This window comes from Pseudorasbora parva, chromosome 24 (assembly GCF_024679245.1).
Source record: "Pseudorasbora parva isolate DD20220531a chromosome 24, ASM2467924v1, whole genome shotgun sequence".
NCBI lineage: Eukaryota > Metazoa > Chordata > Actinopteri > Cypriniformes > Gobionidae > Pseudorasbora > Pseudorasbora parva.
Window position 1 is genome coordinate 32,222,733 of NC_090195.1, and position 25,338 is coordinate 32,248,070.

General features: G+C 39.2%; 1 protein-coding gene across 1 annotated transcript in view; it reads left to right on the forward strand.

Moving 5' to 3' along the window:
• The window catches only part of adarb2 (adenosine deaminase RNA specific B2 (inactive)), a 258,599-nt gene that overhangs the window by 154,522 nt on the left and 78,739 nt on the right, over window positions 1–25,338 (forward strand). The window contains exons 2-3 of the mRNA XM_067435113.1: window positions 9,610–9,696; window positions 10,330–11,255. Of these exons, the coding sequence (XP_067291214.1) occupies window positions 9,610–9,696; window positions 10,330–11,255 (1,013 nt within the window). The remainder of the gene's footprint in view (window positions 1–9,609; window positions 9,697–10,329; window positions 11,256–25,338) is intronic.

Genomic DNA, 25,338 nt, shown 5'->3' on the forward strand with positions numbered 1-25,338 from the left:
GCTTTTCTCCACTGGCTTTCTATGAGTGTTTTTCAAAGGATGCTGATTTTTCAAAGGCAGCTGTCTGACTGAGATGGCGCACCCTAGCGATAGCTTTTAGAAAATAAACAAATAAAGTTCATTTTAGATGTTTAATTACTATTTAGAGCATTGGGGTCACTAGACAAGTGCTAACCTTAGTGCTAAAGTGCTAAGTCCTAACCCTTAATTTTTTTTTTTTTTTTTTGTGAAAACCTAGCCTGACAAGCCAGACCCACATCAAGATGTTGGGTCTAGGAACTCTACAGGGTTCTTGACAGGGTTCAATCCGAGAGACGGGATCAACGGATTTCCCCAATAGGATGCTCTGATTGTCCCCATATGGAGATTTTGTCCGATTTAGCAAACTTTTAGGGACAAATTTGTCTCCAAACTTTAGCGAAGTAAGTCCAAATACACACACACACACACACATAGATGGTTAGCACAGACAAAAGGTGTCTTTGCCAAGCTCCAGCTGAGCGGTCTGACAGAAATCCGATTCCTAGTGTGATGGCGAGACAATGCGGCCTCCCTCATTTGCCACTTCACCAGTGTTTAATCGGTGGTCTCCTAGACAGAAAGACTGATTGAAAGAAAGGAAGAGGAGAAGGATAAAGAGAGGGAGAGAGAGTCAATGATTTCCCCACTGCCTTTTTGAATAGAGTCTCTAGTGTCTCATCTGACCTGACGGTTATGAGGGCCATGGGAAGATGTGATTGGCTCATTACCTCTGCTCGCTCCTGATAGCTGGGGAGGGTGGGTCGAAGCTCCTGTCGTCTTATGAATTTACACAGTTTCTCTCCTCTCCTGACAACATGGCAATCTTCCAGGCCTCTAACATTTGCTGTTTTCTTTGGTTCAAAGTAGGGATGTCAAAAGTACTTTAGTTCTAAGTCAATGCTAAAAATGTTCCAAAAAGTGTTGTTTTTAGTCAATAAATATGACATGATATTATTTGATATATTATGCTGTAGTATGTACACTATATTGCCAAAATAGTGGGACAGCCCTCCAAATCATTGAATTAAATCACTCCAATCATCCAAGCACTGAGGCTGAATCTGAAATCACCCCCCTATACCCTTAAATAGGGCACTATTTGAGAGGACAGCCTTTGTAGTGGTGTAAAAAACCATAATGGACGTTATTGAGTGCACTCATTCAATCCCACAATGCACTGCAATAACAAGTGCACAGCCAATGTACACACAGCGGCTGTGCTTCAAGTGAACTGTATTAGTGGACTAACTTGGATTCAGCCAATCACTTCCATGGCCACAGGTGTATAAATCACTAGCCCTGCAGAAGCTTCTACACACATTAGTGAAAGAAAGGGTCGCTCTCAGGAGCTCAGTGAACTCAAGCGTGGTACCGTGATAGGTCGCCCCCTGTGCAATAAGTCCATTTGTGAAATTTTCTCACTACTAAATATCCCACAGTCAACTGTTAGTGGTATTATAACAAAGTGGAAGCAAAATGTGAATAAAAGCAACTCAGTTACGATGTGGTAGAGCACGTAAAATCACAGTGCAGTGTCAGCGCATGCTGAGGAGCACAGTGCGCAGAATTCAACAACTTTCAGCAGAGTCAATAGCTCCAGACCTCCAAACTTTGTGTGGCCTTCATTTTAGCTCAAGAACAGTGTGTAGAGAGCTTCATGGAATGGGTTTCCATGGCCGAGCAGCTCATCCAAGCTTATATGTGCAATGCAAAGGCTCGGATGCAGTGGTGTAAAGCAGCGCCACTGGAGCAGTGGAGATGTGTTCTCTTAGTGACCAATCACACTTCTCTGTCTGGCAATCTGATGGATGAGTCAGGAGAAACAGGAGAACGGTTGCCAGGAGAACGGTACTTGCCTGACTACATTGTGCCAAGTGTAAAGTTTAGTGGAGGGGGGATAATGGTGTGGAGTTGTTTTTCAGGTGTTGGGCTTGGCCCCTTAGTTCCAGTGAAAGGAATATTTAATGCTTCAGCATACCAAGACATTGTGAACAATTACATTCTCCCAACTTTATGGGAAGAGTTTGGGGATGGCTCCTTCCTGTTCTAACATCACTGCGCTCAAGTGCACAAAGCAAGATCCATAAAGACATGGATGAGCGAGTTTGTGCAGGCCAGTCAAGTTTCTTAACACCAGAGTCCTGACCTGGACCCAATAGAACCGCTTTGAGATGAATTAGAGCGGAGACTGAGAGCCAAGCCTTCTCGTCCAACATCAGTGCCTGACCTTACAAACGAGCTTCTAGAAGAATAAACACATCTAAACCTTGTGGAAAGCCTTCCCAGAAGAGCTGAAGCTGTTAGAGCTGCAAAGGATGGGCCAACTCCATATTAAACCCTACGGATTAAAAATGGGATGTCATTGAAGTTAATGTGCACGTAAAGGCAGGCGTCCCAACTTTTGGCAATAGAGTGTATATATTAATAGCTACATTTGTACGAGTGTCAAATAGCATACTAGTTTCAACTGTGGTCATGAAATTTATACCTAGAATCATGATATTTCGCCGGAATCTTGAAATCATGACAAGCATAGATCAGAGAGAATAATGATTCGGCCTTCTTCAACATGGCAACAGTAATGGATTGTTTTAAGAGCTCCAGCTAGTTGCTCATATTGTTTGGATTCCCAGACAGGCAAGTGCTTGAGGGTGACATGACAAAACATCCACCGGTGACAAGCGCCTGAGCATGGGTCGACTGATTGTGTCTGGGCTGATGTGTGTGGCTTGTCTTTTGTTTCTGTTGTTGATCTCCTTCCTTGCATACTATCAGAAACTTAGCCAGATATTGCTGCTGTCTGGGAATATTTAGGGCTTTTAAAATATCATCATCAAAAGCCATCATCAACTTCCAGTTTGTAAAATCTGTCAGAAAAATGGCAACACTTCAAACATAAGGCACCATGTCTGTGAGAATCACACCACAGATCTTGAGGAAATCAATGTTGTGAATTGTCTTGTGAATTGTTGGCTAATAAATACATTTTAAACCCTAACATAAATATAAAAAAGTAACACACACTATAGACTGAAACATTTAGTGTTGTAATTATTTACCTGTCTTTTGCATGTTTGAGAATATTAGCTTTATTATGAAGAAATCCAAAAGCTAAAGAATTAGCTAACTGAGATATGTCTCTATTGGCTATATTCTAACAATCTTTGCACATGGTCTGAAGCGTATGGTGCAGGAACACACGCCAGGCACACGGTCCAAAAGGGTTGTCCCTAGTCTCTTAATGAGTCATGGGTGTGTTTTGGGCATAATTTGCAATAAACCAATCAGAGTCTTATCTCCCTTTCCTTTTAAAAGCCAGTTGTGCTCGCACCACAGCGGATTCGCTATTTACATGAAAAGACTGAACGCTTTTCCAGAGAGGAATCCTTTTATTTTTAATATTTGGCATGTTTGTGTGCTGCTGCACATCCCTGTGTGTGTAATAAGAAGAGTGTATGCACGTTCAAGACCTGTCTATAGGCAAATATTACGAAAAATACAAAATAGTAACGTGTCAACAATGCTCCTGAACACACCTTTTTTGCATTTTTTATTTGAACAACAATAGCACTGGGTGTGAAAATGAAACTGGGCTGAAATTAGCAAAAAAACACTTTTGCAGTGTTGCACCTGCCGTCGGATTGCGTTGGGTGTATGATAGGGCCCTATGTGTGTGTCTGTATTAAATATTAATCAAGTTAAATAATTTTAAAACATATACAAAATGTTACATTGTAAATCTCAAGACAGTCTGAAAACTTGTTTCCTCCACAGAATTAAAAACAAAATAGTTAATTGTGACTTTTTATCACATAATTCATACTTTTTTTTTCTCACAAATGCATGAAATAAAGTCACAATTACGTGATATAACGACGAGAAACAGTCAGAATTTTAAGATAAAAAGTCACAATTACTTTTTTTATTTTTTTTATTCAGTGGCGGAAACATGCTTCCATAGAAGTACTAATAAATGGCCAATATCCTAGTAATATGCATGCTAATAAGTTAAGCTAACTAGTTAATAGCGATAATTGAACCCTAAAATAAAGTGTTACCATAGTAATCGTAAAGTGGAGTAATGGCATCATCTCCATAAGAACTTTATGATTGGCCCAAAGCCTGGAATTTACTAGTAACATAACAGCTTCTCATACTGGCAATTTGCCATAACCAATTTGCCGGTATTTTTGAAAAGGTCCTGTTCACACGATCTCTTAAGGGTAATTACCAGTAAAGACTTTATGTGTGAAAGCTACAGAGCCCCTAAAGGGACATGGTGGTGGAAAAAATAGGAGAGGGTGGGAAAATAATAAATCAATAAAAAAGAAAAATTACTCAGCAGAATGCAAACGTTTTTAATTTATACTTTTCTTTTTTAATACAAAAATGTTTTAACACAGCTGTTTCACTGATGTAAGGAAAATGTTAATATTATTAGATTTTACTTGATTGGACTAAAAATATGCAAATAAATTCTGTCCAATTTTTAGATAACTGAGTTGTTACCTAAACACTGTACTCCCGTTCTCATTTATTGGAGGAACAACCTTCACACTTAATTTCCTGTGGGCCTTCTATGATTCTTGGTGTTGCGTCAAGCATGTAACCTTCATTGGCTCCTTAGTGATGGTGAAGCTCTGAGCTTGTGAGATACCGCTGAACTTGGAGAGACCTCTACATCATCGCTCTGAGTATGAGTGTCTGTCTCAGCACTTTTGTGATTGGTTGATGACAGTGATAGCACCTGCCATCACTTATTCATGCCCTCTTCTCCTCAGCCATCATTCAGGAAATGACACACAGGAAGCGTACAATGCAGCTACCGTATCTTCCCTGCTATGTGCTGACATTCAGCACTTTGGTTGTGCTATATGTGACCTATAAATCCTCCACACTTCTGATGGGAGGGAGAGAGAATCTCTTGACCACTGCTTGGGAAAGCAAAATAATTGGATTCTTGCTCCTTATCACACTCAACACATTATGAGATGTCAAAATTCCCTGCTGCCAGGGCTTGGTCACGTTTCAGTCAAGCGAGAGAGATTCCGTATGACTGGCTGATAGGTGAGACTGTTTTAAATTGTGTTATTGCCAGTCTTTGGTGGCAGTAGTGTCTGACACGTGCCTTAGAATCTCACGTGATGATGTTTGGAGAACCAAGCCTTTATGAAGTTACCATATTGACCTTTGGGTCTTATTTTATTGTACTGTGCTGCTTTGACAAAACTCCACTGTCTTTCATTTAAGTGGTTTCTCTTCATTCCATTTACAGTAAGTGATGGAACTGTCTTTGACTCTCTGCAATGATGTGGAATAGACAGCAAACCCTTTTCGACCCTTGATCATCTTAAGTGGCCGATTGAATCCCTAGCCACAAGATGATGACAAAGCAGATTGTTAGATGTTATAAAGAAATGTAACCGACAACTGAGTTTCATGTTTTTCTATGTTTCTCAGATTGCTGTTTAGGCCTTTGTACTCTGTCAAAAGAGCCCATCCCCAATCTCCCAATGATAATCATGTGCCTACATATGACTGAGGCCTCCACGAGAGTTTGGGGCCCTAATCTGTAAATACTGCCCTCATGTCACTATGACTCACCCCACAAAATAATTCTATAATAATCTGGTGCCTAGATAGGACTGTGGCCCCCAAGTGCCTCTGTACACTACCCTTAGTCCTATGTTCCAATAAACATCAGGTGCCTAGTTATGACTGTGGCCCCATACAGGATCTCTGTACACTACCCTCAATCAAAATCACCCACCCACAAGTTTCATAATATTCTGGAGCCTAGATATGGCTGGGGGCCCATATACAGTGGGTACGGAAAGTATTCAGAACCCCCTTACATTTTCCACTCTATGGTATATTGCAACCATTTGCTAAAATCATTTAAGTTATATATTTAAGTTATTTAATGTTCAGATTTTTGCATATTTGTTGAAAGAGAAAAACTGAAATATCACATGTTCCTAAGTATTCAGACCCTCATATATTTAACTCAGGTGCTGTCCATTTCTTCTGATCATCCTTGAGATGGTTCTACAACTTCATTTGAGTCCAGCTGTGTTTGATTATACTAATTGGACTTGACTAGGGAAGCCACACACCTGTCTATATAAGACCTTACAGCTCACAGTGCATGTCAGAGCAAATGAGAATCATAAGGTCAGAGGAACTGCCTGAAGAGCTCAGAGACAGAATTGTGGAAAGGCACAGATCTGGCCATGGTTACAAAAAAATAATGTTGTCCTTAAAGGCCCACTGAAGTGCCTCTGAGCAATATCAAGCAGTGGCTAAATGATAACTTTTTAGTTCTGAATTCAGCTAAGACTGAAACACTGATCATTGCCCCTGAGCAAAGCATATCTCAGATTAAACAACATATCGGTGCCCTAAGCTCGTCTGTCCAGCCGAATCTTAGGAGCCTAGGTGTTGTTTTTGATTCGGCCATGTCCTTGGAGAAACACTCAAATCTACTTATTAAAAACTGTTTCTTTCAATTAAGGAACATTTCGAAAATAAGAGCCTTGGTGTCAAAGGCCGAATTGGAGTTGATCATTCATGCTTTTATTTCGTCCCGTTTAGACTATTGTAACAGTCTTTTTATTTGTCTAAATAAGAAAGATTTGTGTCACCTTCAGACTGTCCAGAATTCTGCTGCAAGGATTTTAACCCACACCAGTAAAAGAGTACACATCACACTGATCTTAGCTTCCCTTCATTGGTTACCAGTGAAATTTAGAATGCATTTTAAAATTTTGGTTCTTACTTTTAGAGCCCTACAAGGACAGGTGCCTTGTTACATCTCTGACCTGTTACAGCTGCGTACGTCTTCACGTAGTCTGAGATCAACAGGTCAAAGATTTTTAGTTGCCCCCCACACACATTTTAAAACAAGAGGGGACCGTTCATTTCAAGCTGTGGCACCTAAACTGTGGAATGCATTGCCTTCTTCCTTACGCTGCCTGGACTCAGTGGAAAATTTTAAAACACAGTTGAAAACTCTTCTATTTAAAGAGGCTTTTATCTAGAGTGTAGGATTTGGCTGGTCTTTTGTGTATTTCTGTTTATTTTCATTTATACTTATTGTTTTTGTTACTTATTTTGACTAGAACTGTAATGTTGTGTATTTCCTCTTTTTGTTGTGAAGCACTTTGTGATTTTTATCTACGAAAAGTGCTATACAAATAAATTTTACTTACTTACTTTTACTTACTTACTTACTTACTTGAAACGCACCGCATTATTCAATGTGTTGACGTAATTTCCCCTGAACCGGCTCCAGCTGTTAGCAGCTCCTCCCCTTTTTTGAAACAGCCAATAGCGTTTCGTTAATATACAGTTTGACTACAGCGCAAGAGCGGACCTTACTCTGTTTGGTAAAGCCAGTTTCCTCTAACACTGTTCACCATCATAATCTCCTCCATATCGCTTTGATATGCAGCATTCTGTGCAGAAATCAAATGGGTCGATATGTTTGTTGTCTGGAACAGACACATGGCATATGATCCGCGCTGCGTCTATGGTCTAAATTTAGACCAGAGCCGTTGGGGTGAGTGCGCCGCTGCGGTGTGTGAAACTAACGTGAAAACAGACTTTATTCGCCTCAAATGAAAGCATATTTCCACTGAATCGTTTCCTATCACATATATAGTGTGCTATGTGCCTTTCACCATGTAGAAATTAGTAAATGTGTGTTAACAACTGACCGAGTTCAGTTGCAGCTTCAGCAGCGTAGGGGGCGGGCTTCAGATTCTAGAGAGGATTTTGATTGGACAGAAGATTTGACGAGAAAGTGAAGTCTGCGATGATGTCACCAAAATCTGAGATTCGTTTTAATGGAAGTGGGAGACTGTACATTTTGAATGATTATATCTCCTAAATGCAAATTTTGTCATAGTCTTGGAACATACCAGCTTATTCATAAATTTAAGGCTAACACAGTCATACTAAAAGCTAAAAAACTTAAATTTTGATTTCAGTGGACCTTTAAGGTTCCTAAGAGCATAGTGGCCTCCATAATCCTTTAATGGAAGACATTTGGGACGACCAGAACCCTTCCTAGAACTGGCCGTCCGGCCAAAAGCCTGGACAAAAACCTTCCCTAGAGTGCTCAAGACCTCAGACTGGGCCAAAGGTTCACCTTCCAACAAGACAATGACTCTAAGCACACAGCTTAAAGAACGAAGGAGTGGCTTCACAACAATCCAGAGACTGTTCTTGAATGGCCCAGCCAAAGCCCTGACTTAAACCCAATTGAGTATCTCTGGTGACAACAAAACGTAGTGCCTTTGTAAAAAAAAAAAAAAATATATATATATATATATATATATATATATATATATATATATATATATATATATATATATATATATATATATATATATATATATATATATATATATATATATATATATATATATATATATATATATATATATATATCAATAACTTTAATGGGCTGACAAAAGTAAAATAAAAAAAGAAATAAAAAGTGTGTAATTGCTATAGGTCATATGATGGTCCCGGGATTGTAATAATTTAGAGAGGGACATGCAACCATTTTTCTAGTTCTGACTGCTTCAGAGACGATTATAACAAAAGCAAATTATGATAAAAATACCTCTTCAAGAAACAAAGCTGTAGGACACTACATTTCTGAAATTTTGAACAAACTATGCCTACAATCTGGTAAATGAATTGAAAATAGGAATATAATTTATTCATTATTATGAATCTAAATGCAATGATCTGCAAGACAAACAAGTTAAAAGGTTTCACTGCTAACATTAAAATATGCATCCAAAGCTTTCTATAGACATTTGTTATCGTGCTATATATATATATATATATATATATATATATATATATATATATATATATATATATATATATATATATATATATATATAATATATATATTTGTTTCTTGAGGAGCTATTTTTACTTTTTACTTTTACTTTTTTTACTCTAATTTGCTTTTGTTATAATCGTCTCTGAAGCAGTCATAACTAGAAAAATGATTGCATGTCCCTCTCTAAATTATTACAATCCCGGGACCATCATATGACCTATAGCAATTACACACTTTTTTTTTTCTTTTTTTTTTTTACTTTTGTCAGCCCATTAAAGTTATTGATCATTAGGGGATGCTGGGAAAGGTGGTATGTAATTACGAGTCCAGGTAGCTTTGTCAACTCCTCACAGTCTTGGTTGAGCCTAGTCCCTAATAGGAACCTGCAGTTTTCCCAACACACACACACACACACACACACACATACACACACACACACACACGTGGAAATAGAGGGATACATGACAATGAGCACAAACTGGTTTCCACTGCTCTAAGACCAGTAGCAAATACAAGGACACACTGAACCTCTGAAATCGTGTTGTATGTACTTAGGGTTTACATCAACTTAGTAAAGACTATATATACTTCAGGCCTTATAATCTACTCCATCTTTTTTATTTTGACCGTCTCTTCAACTTTAAGAAAGAACTATGAATCATGTATGTTAAAACTAGTATGTGCTGGATTTACATGAACTTTCTTTTTGTTTTTTTACCTTTCAGAGAAAATGAACATGCTGTCTGCGCTGATCGCACCCTTCAAGTACGTGAGCCCAGCGGCCAATGGCACAGAAGACGAGGACACATTGAGTCAGTATGGCTTAAGCTGTTTATTTTAACTGCATTTTAACTTCAGAAATTATTTTTCACAATTTACATTTAACCATTTACATATATACACACTTCGAGGAGTTGAAGATAGTCAGTGCTGAAAAACATTTCAGTCCTTTTACTCACAATTTAGGCTTGCATCCATGTGTTGAAGTTTATTTTCACAGATGGATTTCATTTGGTTCCATCACAACACAGTTGGGGTGTGAAATAGAGGCTTTAATGTGTGATCAGACTTTCACACACTGAAATCTCATAAACGCCTGCTCTCCTGCATTACAAAACAGTGTCTCCTTTGCATTGTATATTGTGAGACGATTTGTACCTACTTTAAGTAAGGACTCCAAGCCAATTTTGTAGAAGATTACGGAGCGATTTGCCAGATAATGCCCCATTTTGGAGGATTTGTCCTCAGATCTTTATAAGTTATGTAAGGTAAGCTTTCTCATATAGAACCGTTAGGAGCAGCTGCTTTGGGGAAGGTAATGGCAACTTGTATGTGAAATGCCAGACATGTGAGATTATAGCACAAATCAGAATGAAGTAGAATATAGCAGTCATTGTGTTTTAGTTTTTTTTGCTAAATAATTGTAATTTCTGCTTCCAACCTAGGCACCAGCAGTGCTGAGGTCAAGGAGAACCGTAACACAGGAAACCTGGAGGATTGCGCCATTGTTCCATCAGACTGCCAAACACTCTTCCTGTCCGATTCGCCCAGGGACGGGGCGTCCGGCCTCAAGCGAAAGCGACCTTTGGAGGAGGACAATAACGGACACTTGCGCAAGTTGCGTCTGTACTGCAAGAAACTGTCGTGGTCCGATGCACCAAAAAATGCCCTGGTCCAGTTGAACGAGCTGAAACCGGGTCTACAGTACCGGATGGTCTCTCAGACAGGACCGGTGCACGCGCCCGTCTTTTCTATTGCCGTAGAAGTCAACGGACTCACGTTCGAGGGCACCGGCCCTACGAAGAAGAAGGCGAAAATGAAAGCGGCTGAAATGGCCCTGAAGTCATTCATCCAGTTTCCCAATGCCTCTCAAGCTCATTTGGCCATGGGCGGCCTGAGCAACCCCGCAGCCGACTTCACCTCGGACCAGGCCGATTTCCCAGACACGCTGTTTAAAGGCTTCGATGCTGACGGCTGCCGCTCTGCCGAGAGCGAGTTGCTGTCAAGCGCCCTCCGTTTGCGCCACACGTTGGACTTGATGGTTGTACAGGCCAGGCAAGCAGATCCCTGCCATCCCCCACCTCCGGTTCCCATGCCCCAGCCCAGCCCCGTCGTCCTGCTCAATGACCTGCGGCCTGGCCTGCGATATGCCTGCCTGTCGGAGCGCGTCCAGGGCAAACGGGCACACCGCAGCTTCGTCATGGCCGTTCGAGTGGATGGCAGGATATTCGAGGGCTCGGGTCGCAGTAAGAAGCAAGCAAAGAGGCAGGCGGCTCTGTGCGCCCTGCAGGCGATCTTCAACTTCAGGCTGGCACCTGAGGCGAGAGCGGGACACCGGCCCAGTAGGATCAAATGCCCTCATTTGCCCCAGGTGAGTGTGCCAGTCCAGCTGCTGGCAGGCCAACCGTTCCATACGGCGAGCCTTAATAACCAAAGCAGCAGGAATGCTGGGATACAGAACAGCCAGCCAAGACTTAATTAAGAGGGAGGAGATAATGTTTGGGGAGGCATGGGGCAGTACAGATGGATTATGGGGGAGAGGTTAGCCTGTATCGCAGAGCAAAAGGTGGAAGCGTTTTATGTTAGCACACAGGCTTTAACATTTACTTTGGGCAGGACAGGATGGCATATCTAGTGTAAACACACACACATGTGTGTACTTTGGAAAGCAAAAGGGCCAGAGGTAAACAGAATCTATTCACAGATCTATTCAGACGGAAAAAGGATGTAAATGAGGCAAATTATCATTCGGGAACCTCTGACTCCAGAGAGAAAGCCGATGCGCCAACAAATGAGTTTTCTTTCTTTTCTTTCGTTTTTTTTTTTTTTTTTTTTTTTTACTTTCCATGTGTTTATTGAGCTAAATTGCAAAAGTATTGTTATTTTGCACAATCTCTAGTTTCCTCATGTATGACATGGCAGTGTCTATAAACATTAATTCAATCTGTTGCCCAAAGGAGATTGAAAAAAGCACAGAGCAAATCGACAAACAATCCTCAGACCCATTCGTCTGTTATTTAGTCAAATATGTAAATAGCAATCAGACTAGGGAAATAGTGTTGTTGGGGTTTTTTTCATAGAGAAGTCTAAAATGTATTTTTGGTCCCTCATGTGTCCAGATTGAGGCTATATTGAATCAACTTATGTAGTGTTGTTTTATCGATTTTAAATGTTAATTGGATGGATGGATGGATGGATGGATGGATGGATGGATGGATGGATGGATGGATGGATGGATGGATGGATGGATGGATGGAACTCACAGCACTGCATTACAGGGATTCTACCTTATTTTTTATTTATTTTTTAGAATCACTCACAAATGTATAAGCCTAATCAGTTTATTGTGTGGCATTTGTAACTTTTTTTTTCTCATGCATATATATGGCCGGCAGTGGCTCAGTGGTTCATGTAGGTTGTCTTGTATGTAGGTTCTTCTTGTATGTAACACAAAAAAAATCATTTTTAGGTGATTATCCCTTTATCACCCGCTTGCTTCAAGGACATTCTCTATATAATACCTTATACAAGTTTAACTTGATTCTAGTCTTCTTTGCCCTCAAATTCCATCTAACTTGAGGTGGCAATGCTGTCTAGAGTATTTTGTCTTATAGTAGGTAAAGCTTAGTTGAAGATTATTGTCAGGAACTGTGTTTGGGGCGGCAGTGGCTCAGTGGTTCATGTAGGTTGTCTATAAACCAGAAGGTTAGTGGTTCGATCCCCGGTTCCTCCTGACCAAGTGTCGAGGTGTCCATGAGCAAGACACCTAACCCCAGCTGCTCCCGACGAGCTGGATGGTGCATTACATGGCTGACATCGCCGTCGGTGTATGAATGGGTGAATGTGAGGCAAAAATGTAAAGTGCTTTGGATGGCCATAGGGTCTGTTAAAACCGCTGTATAAATGCAGTCCTTTTACCATATGTATGTATATATTTATACTGTACGTGTCCGCATCAGCTCTCAGTTGTGTTTGTGTGTGCGTGCGTGCGTGCGTGCGTGCGTGCGTGCGTGCGTGCGTGCGTGCGTGTGTGTGTGTGTGTGTGTGTGTGTGTGTTTCTTGCACTGTATTAGTATTCAGCCCCCTTCCTACACAGAGCCGACAGGGAGAATGTTGTCTTTCCTCCTACTACAGCAGCCAAACAACCTGCACATGTTTGCCGGAGAGAAACTTCTCCTTTCTCCTTCTCGCTACGCTCTTTAAAGGGATTTATAAGAGGATTTGCCTCACTAGTTTAGTTCCAGAAATGCGCTCCCTTGTGGAAATTCTTGAAAGTCAGACTACTGCATTTGCAATCGAGCGTCTTAGAAATGTGGATGGAAACATCCAGATGAAATTAGACAATTTCGTGCTTTACCATCTTAATCATCCAACATCATCTGGCCAGTAGAATGTTCATTCGTGCATGTGTGTTTGAGCTTGTATGATGGTTTCTCAGTAGTCTGGAGATCTGAGGGCTGGATGGCGCTCAAACCGCTGCCTGTAGGGTGTCTTCCTGTGCCGCAGGGCCCTGCTGATAGCAACCGCTGCCAGCTCTGCCGCTGTCACACTGCTCTCAAGACCCCAGATTTCTCTTTCTTTCTGAAGCAACTGTGGCTTCATTTGACATCATTCATTGCAGCAGCTAGTAGCAAATAACGATTATAGAAGTAGGAGTTTTGCCTATAAGTTGTCTTATTTTTAAGCTCTTTTTCAGTATATATCTAATGTTTTAGTATTTCTTTCAGTCTTTAATAAAAAAATAAAAATAAAAAATAGTCATTTTTCTTAAAGCTGTTGTCCATAACTTTTTTTTGTCTTCAAGATTTACGAAAATTATGTAATGAGAATGTACAACATGAATCAATTTTCAAAACAGTTTATGTCTTACAGTAAATAATTATGGTACACTTATAATAAGTGTTTATATTGGGACTATTTCAGACCGGTCTGGTAGGTACCGCTGCGGAGTAGCACAGTCTCTGTGTGATCCGCCATAGACATAAACAGAGAGAAGTAGCTCTGGCTGCAATGTTCTTATGCAAGACGTATGCATTTCTGTTAATTAACCGCTAGAGGGCAAAAAGTTACAGCAGCTTTAATAATAATAATAATTGGTGCTGTCAAATGATTAATCATGATTAATTGCATCCAAAATAAATGTTTGTTTACATAATATTTGTGTGTAGTGTGTATAATTATATTAATATAATATGAGAGAGAGAGAGAGAGAGAGAGAGAGAGAGAGAGAGAGAGAGAGAGAGAGAGAGAGAGAGAGAGAGAGAGAGAGAGAGAGAGAGAGAGAGAGAGAGAGAGAGAGAGAGAGCATTCTTTAGAAATGTTGGCCCATATTGATAGGGTAGCATCTTGCAGTTGATGGAGATTTGTGGGATACACATCCAGGGCACAAAGCTCCCGATGCTCTATTGGGTTGAGATCTGGTGACCTGGGGGGCCATTTTAGTTCAGTGAACTCATTGTCATGTTCAAGAAAACAATTTGAAATGATTTGAGTTTTGTGACATGCTGCTGGAAGTATCCATCAGAGGATGGGTACATGGTGGTCATAAAGGGATGAACATGGTCAGAAACAATGCTCAGGTAGGCTGTGGCATTTAAATGATGCCCAATCGGCACTAAGGGGCCTAAAGTGTGCCAAGAAAACATCCCCCACACCATTACACCACCACCACCAGCCGGCACAGTGGTAACAAGGCATGATGGATCCATGCTATCATTCTGTTTACACCAAATTCTGACTCTATCTGAATGTCTCAACAGAAATCGAGACTCATCAGACCAGGCAACATTTTTCCAGTCTTCAACTGTCCATTTTTAGTGAGCTCGTGCAAATTGTAGCCTCTTTTTCCTATTTGTAGTGGAGATGAATGGTACCCGGTGGGGTCTTCTGCTGTTGTAGCCCATCTGCCTCAAGGTTGTGTGTGTTGTGGCTTCACAAATGCTTTGCTGCATACCTCGGTTGTAACGAGAGGTTATTTCAGTCAAAGTTGCTCTTCTATCAGCTTGAATCAGTCGGCCCATTCTCCTCTGACCTCTAGCATCAACAAGGCATTTTCACCCACAGGACTGCAGCATACTGGATGTCTTACCCTTTTCACACCATTCTTTGTAAACCCATGGTTGTGTGTGAAAATCCCAGTAACTGAGCAGATTGTAAAAAATACTCAGACCGGCCCGTCTGAGGCCACCAACAACCATGCCATGCTCAAAATTGAATCACTTAAATCACCTTTCTTTCCCATTCTGACATTCAGTTTGGAGTTCAGGAGATTGTCTTGACCAGGACCACACCCCTAAATGCATTGAAGCAACTGCCATGTGATTGGTCGATTAGATAATTGCAATAATGAGAAATTGAACCAGTGTTCCTAATAATGCTTTGGGTGAGTGTAAGTAATATTTATATTTATAAAATATTTATATACAATATAAATTATATAAATGTATACATATGCAGTATGTTTTTGCATTCAAATATACATAATAATTATACACAGTAGGCCTACACAAACATTTATTATTTAAATGCAAACTTTTATTGTGGATGTGATTAATCATTTGATAGCACTAGTAATATTATGAATAATAATAATATTAACATTAAGAGTGAATCTTAATAAACCTGACAAGATATGTCACTTCAAAATCAAAAGAAAAAAAAACAGTATTTATTATAAATATTAAAAATAACTGCATTGCAGTAACTAGAATATACTTTGAATCAATGCTTAGAAATAATATTGTTCGCCTCTGCTGATTTTTAAGAACATATGTGTCACTTTATGAGGCCTTTTTGTCAAATACTTATAGAAACCCTTTTCCTTCAAATATGAAATGAAAACCCACATCAAATGAAATAGTCCTACAACAGAATTGAATAAAATACAGTATATCAAATAAATAAATAAACTGAGGAAATCATTTTGAAGAATTAACTCTGAATTTTTCCTAGACCATTAATCCAGCAATGACAATTTGGGGAAATTTGAGAATCAAATTTAAAATTTGGTTAAAAAGGATTGCAATGAAACAAATAAGCGATCAACATAGAGTGACAGAGCGAGAGAGTGAGATAAGGGTCACCTTTGGAGTGGAATAGAAGGTCGGGGAGACTCGGGTGGGTGGCATTTCTCAGGCATTTCTGGCACAGATGGAATATTTTGTAGGAAGGGCTGGCCATATAGCAGTGAGATGCCCCAGGCAAATATGAACAATAACTTGCAGGCTACCCTTCTCCACCACATCTTAAATGAAAAATTGAACCGTCATCCAGGCTGCATGCCTTGTTGCCCACATCCCTATGCCTCTTCACATTTCTAAATAATGTCACACTCACACACATGCACACACACTCCCTGCAGGGATATACCTGCATGCTCTGTGAAAGTCAATATAACATTGAAGCAGTAATATGAGAGCCAGGTACAAAGCAAGACTTATTAAGTCATCCCAAAAATATCCATCGATCATGGGATCGCAGTTCCCCAGTGCTTCAAAACTTCATTCACAGCTAAAAGAACGCATAGGAAATTTACAAAACCGTGCCCTGTATGTACCTTCTCACCTGAACACTGTCTACATGTCACCGGCTTGCCCTTTTTATCAAGATTCCTCTGTTTTTAGAAGTATATAAATGCAGGAAAACTGATTTGGCATCAGGAGTCTGCCCACGTTATAAGGTAGAATGATTGCAGTGCATGGTTAGGTTGATTGGCCACTTAATCTCTCAGTGCAGTCACAAATATCTGCAGCGTTGCCAAGTCAACACACAGACCTCGCTTAGACAGGGAAATGCCTGAGTCTGAGCGGGCGGTCCAGCAGGTCCTGACCGTGTCACTAGTATAGTTACCTTTAGACCACGGTGTATTTGCCTGGAAAAAATACCTCAGCAGGTTTCTAAATATCACTCACTGCCTAATCATGAGGTTTGACTTTCAGTTATGTGCTTAAATTCTGCAGCTGGTGTTTAAAAGTGAAGGGTTACAGAGACTGATCTCACAGAGGAAGAGGGTGTTCAAGGGAGGGGACCGAAAGGGGAGGGATGTAAATAGGCAGGAAAAAGAGTGGGATCGTAAACGGTGGAGTAAGATATGTCTGTGCAGCATTGCATGAAGTCGAACATACATAGAGAGTGGCGTCATAATTGGAGGAGGAGTGTCAAAGAGCGGGATCAGAATGATGGAGAAGGTCTGGTCGGTGCTGTGCAGACCGATCGGTTGCATGACATCAAAATACAGCGAAAGAAAAAATCAAGGAGCTGTCTGCTCTCTGATCGTTCTTGCGGTACTTTGATGTCATACACCGATCGGTCTGTGCAGCGCCGCTTCAAGTTGAACACACTTAGTGTTAAAGGATGTCAGTATACACAGATCAGGCATAACATAATGACCAGCTTCCTAATATTGTTTTAGTCCCCCTTTTGCTGCCAAAACAGCCCTGACCCGTCGAGGCATGGACTCCACTAGACCCCTGAATGTGTGCTGTGGTATCTGGCACCAAGATGTAAGCAGCAAATCCTTTAAGTCTTGTACATTGCGAGGTGGGGCTTCCATGGATCAGACTTTTTTTGTTCAGGACATCCCACAGATGCTCGACTGGATTGAGATCTGAATTTGGAGGCCAAGTCAACATCTCAAACTTGTTGCTGTGCTCCTCAAACCATTCCTGAACCATTTTTGCTTTGTGACGGGAGTATTATCCTGCTTAAAAAGGCAACAGCCACATGCACTGTGTATTCTGACACCTTTCTATCAGATGTATTTTCTATCAAAAATAAATTATATCAGAATTTATCCAGTAGCTCGCCATCGCTTCCCAAGTGCATCGATGAGCCTTGGCCGCTCATGACCCTGTGGCCGGTTCACCACTGTCCCTTCCTTGGAGCACTTTTGATAGATACTGACACTGATACTGACCACTGCAGACCGGGAACAACCCACAAGAGCTGCAGTTTTGGAGATGCTCTGACCCAGTCATCTAGCCGTCACAATTTGGCCCTTGTCAAACTCGCTCAAATCCTCACGCTTGCCCATTTTTCCTGCTAACACATCAACTTTGATAACAAAATGTTCACTTGCTGCCTAATATTTCCCACCCACTAACAGGTGCCGTGATGAAGAGATAATCAGTGTTATTGACTTCACCTGTCATAATGTAATGCCTGATCAGTGTAAGTATGTAGTATACAGTATTGGGCAAAACCAGCTAGCGGAGTGTTAAAGTGGACCCCTTTTTACAAGATGTAATATTATCCAGATTGTATCTGTGAAGTTTTAGCTCAAAATACCCCACAGATCATTTATTATACGATGTTGTTTACACTCATTTTTGAGGTGAAGGAAAAACATTCTGTTTTCGTGCATTTATCTTTAAATGCAAATGAGCTGCTGCTCCCATGCCACCTTCCAGAAGAGGGTGGAGCCTTTTACAACTCATGCCTCGGATACTCTGCCAAAAACTAAAACATCTGTTTGGTTTCAATTATCATCTTTATCATATGGAAGCTTGTTTCTGCCACAGAATTAAAAAAATACATATATATAATTGCGACTTTTGATCTCACAATTGGGAGATATATCTTGCATGGAAGTAAATTCTGACTTTATAACTAGCAATTCTGACAATTACCTTTTTTATTTTTTATTCTGTGGCAAGCTTCCATACTATTGCAGTCACACGTGACATTGCAGTTTATTATCTGAATGCCTTTTAAAGCCATATCAGTCTAAACTTCTGATTTTCTTAGCGCACACACTCGAAGCACGCGCACAGAAAGCTCACGTCAGACGAGGCGTCGTATGAGTATTAAACTATCTCATTGCAATTAAACTGTTAAATACACACATGGTTACACAAGGTCTGTGAATGTAAAGACAGAAAAGAAATCAAATGTGTATATTAGATCTGTGTATTGAAGTGAAAGCAGTAAAATATACAGTACCTACTGCTGTTAATATGAATCAAACGACAAAAGAAAAACAGAAAATCATTCACTGCTCATGACTGAATAACTTTACTATCTTTAATAAGAACACGTTTCTTACCTAAACATGATATCACTGAGGGGCGGAGCTATGATAATAGGCGGAGTCTGTCAGCAGTTGTGGGCGGGCCTGTGCAATGTGACGTCATAGAAACTGTAAAGAATGGGTAGATTTTATTATTATAGGATATTTGTGTACACACACTGCTGACACACAGTTATGTTTAAACACCAGGTAAAAGTGTGTTTTGCACAATAGGTGCCCTTTACAGGGCAGAGGGGGGACTGTTATTGTCAGGGTTTATCTGTTGTTGTTTTTTTATGTTAGGGTGGATTTGTGCTAGTTTAAGTCAGTTTCCTCTGTTTTCAGTTAGTTACCTTGGTTACTCATTGTTTGATTAATTTGCACACCTGTACCTTTCATTGATTATTTTGGTCTGTGTATTTAAGCTCTGTTTCCTTCAGTCCATTGTCAGTTCTCGTTGTGTGTAAAGCAGTTGTTTTGTTTCCTAGTGTTATTTTTTGAGTTTTTAGTATTAAATAAAGATCCACACTGCTGCAAATAGATCCTCTCTCTCCTTTATTGCAACCAGATGTGCCAGTTTAAAGGGTGGGATCAGAGATGGAGAGAGTTTTTACAATCAGTAAGGAAAGCGCTGTGTTGGGCAGAGCCAGCCGAGGTTGTGTTAAAGGATGTCAGAAAGTTAGAAAGGACAAGCGATCAGGGTGAAATGATAAGGGGGAATTGAAGTGTTGCGTGGAAATAATAAGGGGGGAAATAACATTCAAGAGAATATGAGAAGAGTAAACAGAGATGGTCGGGTTCAATTTGCTCAACATCACTGGCATGTATTTGTAGCATGGAAATCTAGACAAACACTATTACATTAGCCAATTCTCTATTATTGCTTTATTACATACCAAAAATAATCATATACCGAACAATAACTTCTAGGATTGTTAAGTCACTCTATATTTTGTCTGGTACGTTTCTCATGCCTTTGAGATTTCTCATTGAGAAACGACAACATATAGGTGTCTCGCTTTTTGCTCTAGTGAATTATGCTGCTCTTTTGATATATGGATGCAGAAAGTATGCATGGACTTTGACTAATCTAGCATGGTAATTTCCCTAGCAGAGTGAATTAAGACTGTTTTCATACACGTGAAGGTGACCTTGTCCACACCAGCCTGCCATTTGGTGATTATTTTCCCCTCTCTCTCTCTCTCTCTCTCTCTCTCTCTCTCTCTCTCTCTCTCTCTCTCTCTCTCTCTCTCTCTCTCTCTCTCTCTCTCTCTCTCTCTCTCTCTCTCTCTGTTTTTAACCCTCTGACTTAATCACACCAGATATAAACAACCCTCCAGCAGCCATGATGCAAAAATCATTAATTAAGACTGCCACAAAAAATTAGAGAGAATACAGACTGCAAAGTGTGAAACAGACTTTATGAGCATAATTGATTAACATTATCAGCGTCTAGAGAGGATCTCCACATGACAGGCATTGTTTATTTTTTTCGTGTGTGTGTATATATATATATATATATAATACTGACGGTTTCGGTACAGCAGTTTTACAAAATTGCTTTTTATTTACTTTATTTATTTTCAATCAACTGTGATTTGCAGAAAAAGAAGGAAAAAAATGTTTCCTTAAAAACTTTTAGTTTTAATTGAATTAATTTAAAATAATGGTTTAAACTATATAGGGAGCCCTTACTTGCACATTACTATAATATTAAACGTTAACAACAGAGCCTACAGAGTGTTAACTAACACTCATAAGCTTCACAATTAGGCAGGTTTTGCATTAACTTCTAAATCTTTTCTTTTTCTTTTTTTATTCTTATTCGTCATTAAGAAATAGAATAATGACAGATTTATGTAAACATACATGAAATAATCAAGACATCACTAACAGGTTCAGTAGAATATAATGGATATATAGGCTAATAAAGTGAATATATTCAGTGAAAGAGTTCGCTTCTCTAGTGAACTAACAGCTATGGACACTGAATGACTTTTGAGGTAAATATGTGACATTGTTTACAAGCCCTTTTATTGTCTTTCCGCGGTTGAAACACTGAGCGATTACACAAAATATGATACGTTTCAGTAAGTTGTAATGTATCCGATTCCTCAACATACATTAAGAGATATTAATTCATGTTTATTCTTTAGGAAGAGGCATTTATCATTTGAATTTCATGATAACATGGACAGAATACTTAATATGTAGGCGTGGGAACTCGGTTTTCTGCGCTTAAAACATGCCGACTGTTAACTGTTAAAGATTGCACTCAGAGCCGTTCGGTACAGACACGCACTACCAAAAGCCCTGTACCGAAACAGTTCGGTATGAATGCGGGTAGCCTACCATAGAGTTTAAATTTATCACCAATCAGTCTCAAAATAATTTACATGAGGTAATTGGAATATTTACATTGTATTAAGTTTGTCAGCATTTGCTCAGCATGTTTTTGCAATGGCTTTACAGTAGAGGTTTTTTGCGAATTATTAAAAAACGTTTTAAAGCTGCAGTCAAAAGCTTACCGTCATCTTTTCTGAACTTTCTAATTACAGCGAACACAATGTAGTAGTCTACAGAAATGTCAAAAGTGTAGTATCCCATCCCAAACATTTGAGACAGTATTTCCACACTTTGTACTATTAGATATGCTAGATACACTCTGATGTGGCATAACAATAAAATGAAATGGGTATTTCAAAGACATCAAATGTCTGTATACCCCCTAAAAGTGTTGATTTTTGTCCCTTTCCACTTTAGAGGTCATGAACTTCTTAACTGTATTCAACAATTACAGTTTGTGTCTACCAGTAATCACATGTACAGTTTGTGTCACAATTACTGGTTGTGTCTACACACTTATTACAGATTTTTTCTCATTATGTCAAAACTCTCCACACAAGCCAATCAGGCATAGCACCCAGAGATTAACAACTTACTTCCATGCCAAAATTAATCACTTCCATCAAAACTTAACACTCTTTCTAAAAATGAAAATCTTGCAGCAAAAACCATACACACTAGCACCATTTGAATTACTCTTTCATATCACCAGCAACACACTGAGGGGCTTTAGATAAAACACTGCAGTCTTTGGGTTTCTATTTTTATTGTCACTTTCTCAGACTCAGGCTTCTGTAAAACCCAAAGGTAGAATTTCTGGAGAAAAAAAAAGAAAAAAAAGAAAAAAAAACATTCTTACAGATATAAAGAATTAGATTAACAAATCATCAAATTCAGCAACAAAAGTTAACAAAAACAAAACAATTTCTGGATAATTTGCTATTGGGGAAAATAAGCTGCTTCATTCTGTAGTTATGTTTCTGAAGGATGCGACTTAGTGTAGAAATGCTGAGCCTGTTGATAATGTTGCATACACTCTAAAAAATTCTGAGTAAAAAACAACCCAATGTTGGGTCAAATATGGACTAACCCAGCAGTTGGGTTGTTTTAACCCAGTGATTGGGTTGTATTAAGCAAATATTTAACCCAACCGCATGATTAAAACAACCCAATCGCTGGGTTAAAACAACCCAATTGCTGGGTTAGTCCATATTTGACCCAACATTGGGTTAAAACAACCCAGCATTTTTTAGAGTGTACATTTCTATTTGGATTGCATTATTTCAATGATGGCAAGCTCTTGTTGTTGAGTGAAGAGCCGTTCCCTTCCACCTTGAAGAGGTTGTCTAACCGTTCTGTAGAAAATGCCACCACAAGATGTCATTGGTTAGGTTGGTTTTAACATAATGTACTTTCAAATTGTACACAGCACCGTAACATCACAATGGTATTCCTTTTATATACTTCACAGCACTACCCATTTTTGTATAGTATGGTTAGTACAGTAATACTGTAATATGATACAGAATCATGTGACACATACATAAGGTACAGTCTGGAGTATAATGTTGAATATATACCTGTTCTCCAGTCACAATAGCCTTATTATGCATATAGGTTAGGGTTCTCGAAATGTCTAACCTGAGGCCTATTTGTAGTGCTAAGACTCAGACTGATTGGTGTTACGTTGCCTGTGCGAGTGTTTTCAGGTGTGTATATAAGTGCCTACAATTGCCAGATGAGTTTTGCATTTTAAACAGAGCGTTTTCCCAATGATAACGGGTGATTTAGTTTTTGAACAAAGTGTCTAATGTAAGGAAACATGTATCGTTTTTCGCAATCAGTGTGTTACAGAATTTCAAAGAGAGTCCAAAGTTGACAATGTGTTTAAGTCATGGGTTAAAGGTATGCTACAGGAAGATTAGGTATTGAGGCTTTGGTCTAAGCATTCGGTTTTAGTTTGTAAGCAATGGCAAAAACTGTAAAATCTTACAACGATGTGAATACAATTATTTTTAATTATTAACTCATTTTAATTACCAAAAATGCATTCAGCTGTGCCCTACATTTTGCGGGCACCCAGTTTCCGCTTGATTTTCCCCAATTACAATAAATGACAATGAAACACCCAAAACATCCGAGAATCATTTGGAGACTTTCTGTTGCATGACAGGAAGACAAGTCAGTAATGTCATTTTCTCAATTTCTATAAATATTGTAGTGTTTACTGCAGTTATTAAAAGTTCATTCATGTTATGCAAGTTGTTTAAAGAAAAAGACCAAACAAATATTTTTCTTTTTTAATTTATAGGAAATATAACTTTATTAAATACCAACAATTGTACCTAAAAAAGCTGCTAGTCAGTGACAGCTTAATTTAGACTTTATTGTTATTAATGTTTTTTCTGTAGTTCCAGTCTCCCATAAAAACAGTAATATTGTGAAATAATATTACATTTTAAAATAACTGTTTTCTATTGTAATATGTTTTAAAGTGTAATATACTCCTGTGATCAAAGCTGAATTTATCATCATTACTCCAGTCTTCGGTGTCAGATGATCCTTCAGAAATCATTCTAATATGAGGATTTGCTGCTCAAGAACCATTTCTGATTATTATCAATGTTTTATTAACACACGAGTTGTTCAATGTTTTTGAGGAAACTGACACATTCTTTGATTAATAGGAAAATCAATAATGGTAAATGGACTGCATTTATATAGCGCTTTTAACAGACCCTATGGCCATCCAAAGCGCTTTACATTTTTCCTCACATTCACACACCGAGTGCGATGTCAGCCATGTAAGGCGCCATCCAGCTCGTCGGGAGCAGCTGGGGTTAGGTGTCTTGCTCATGGACACCTCGACACTTGGTCAGGAGTAACCGGGGATCGAACCACCAACCTTCTGGTTTATAGACAACCTACATGAACCACTGAGCCACTGCCGCCCCAGTATTAGATAGACCAGTATTTATTTGAAATTGAATTGTAATGTTTAAAGCGCCCCTATTATGCTTTTCCAGACATTACCTTAATAAGTTTATGAATGTAAAAAGTTTAAAGATCAAAGTATACAACAAATAAAGTTATTGTCTCCCAAAAGAAATAATCAATTCTGCCCTGAAATGAGTTGACATTCATTCCAGCCTCACTTTCGTAACATACATGTGTAGGTATGTAACAAATTTGCATAATGCAAGCCTATGTTTTTCATTGGCTACTCACTAACGGCGTCTACTTTGCCCCGCCCTCAAACACGCACTGGCTGGTTAATGTTGTGTACACTCAAAAAAAAACTAAAAAAACGTGTAAATATTGTGAAGAATGTGCTGTATTAATTTGATGGATTTTTCCATATTTATTTTTCCAGGTGTTTTTCCTGTATTTAGTATTCTTAACTTCATTGCATTCTATATTAGGGTTAACGTAAATGTCCGTAAAATTACTGGATAATGTTCAAGTGATGAGCTGCCTGTACTTTTTCCGTTATTTTCCCAGAAGATGCTGTTTTCTGCACAAATTCTCTTTGTAAACACTTTCAAAGCATGAGGATGTGAAGAGTCAGTGGATCAAATGACCACACCGTCATTTTACTGATGACTGCTTCTCAAATCTAGGCGAGGTCAACGCGGATGATTTGAAAACGTCCTGAGAAACGTCCTGCTCAAGTTGTTCTAGCGATGCAGCCTGGAGGTTCGGGTTGATCAACTAGTTCTTCCAGTGTTTCTTCATAGGACTCGTGCTGGGATTGATATGGTAACGTGTGTACAATCACTGAGGATTGAGGAATCCTCCGGAGCTGAAATCCAGATATGGTAATGAGCGTCTCGTTTTTTGACACCAGTGGTCAACAAATCACAACAGACGTAGCCATCTGACCAATCAGAGCAGAGTAGGCTCTCGGAAAGAAGGAGTTCAGAGAATGAATCTCTTAAAACTAATAGTTCAAACTCTTTGATTAATGGAGGAAATATGTAGGGTGAATTTAGGTTGAATGGGTCATTTTTTGCCATTGAGACTAATGGAAAAAGTTACTCAATTAACCTGAATTCATATTCTGATAAAATGAAAGTGTTTTTTTGACCTTGGATGCATGTAA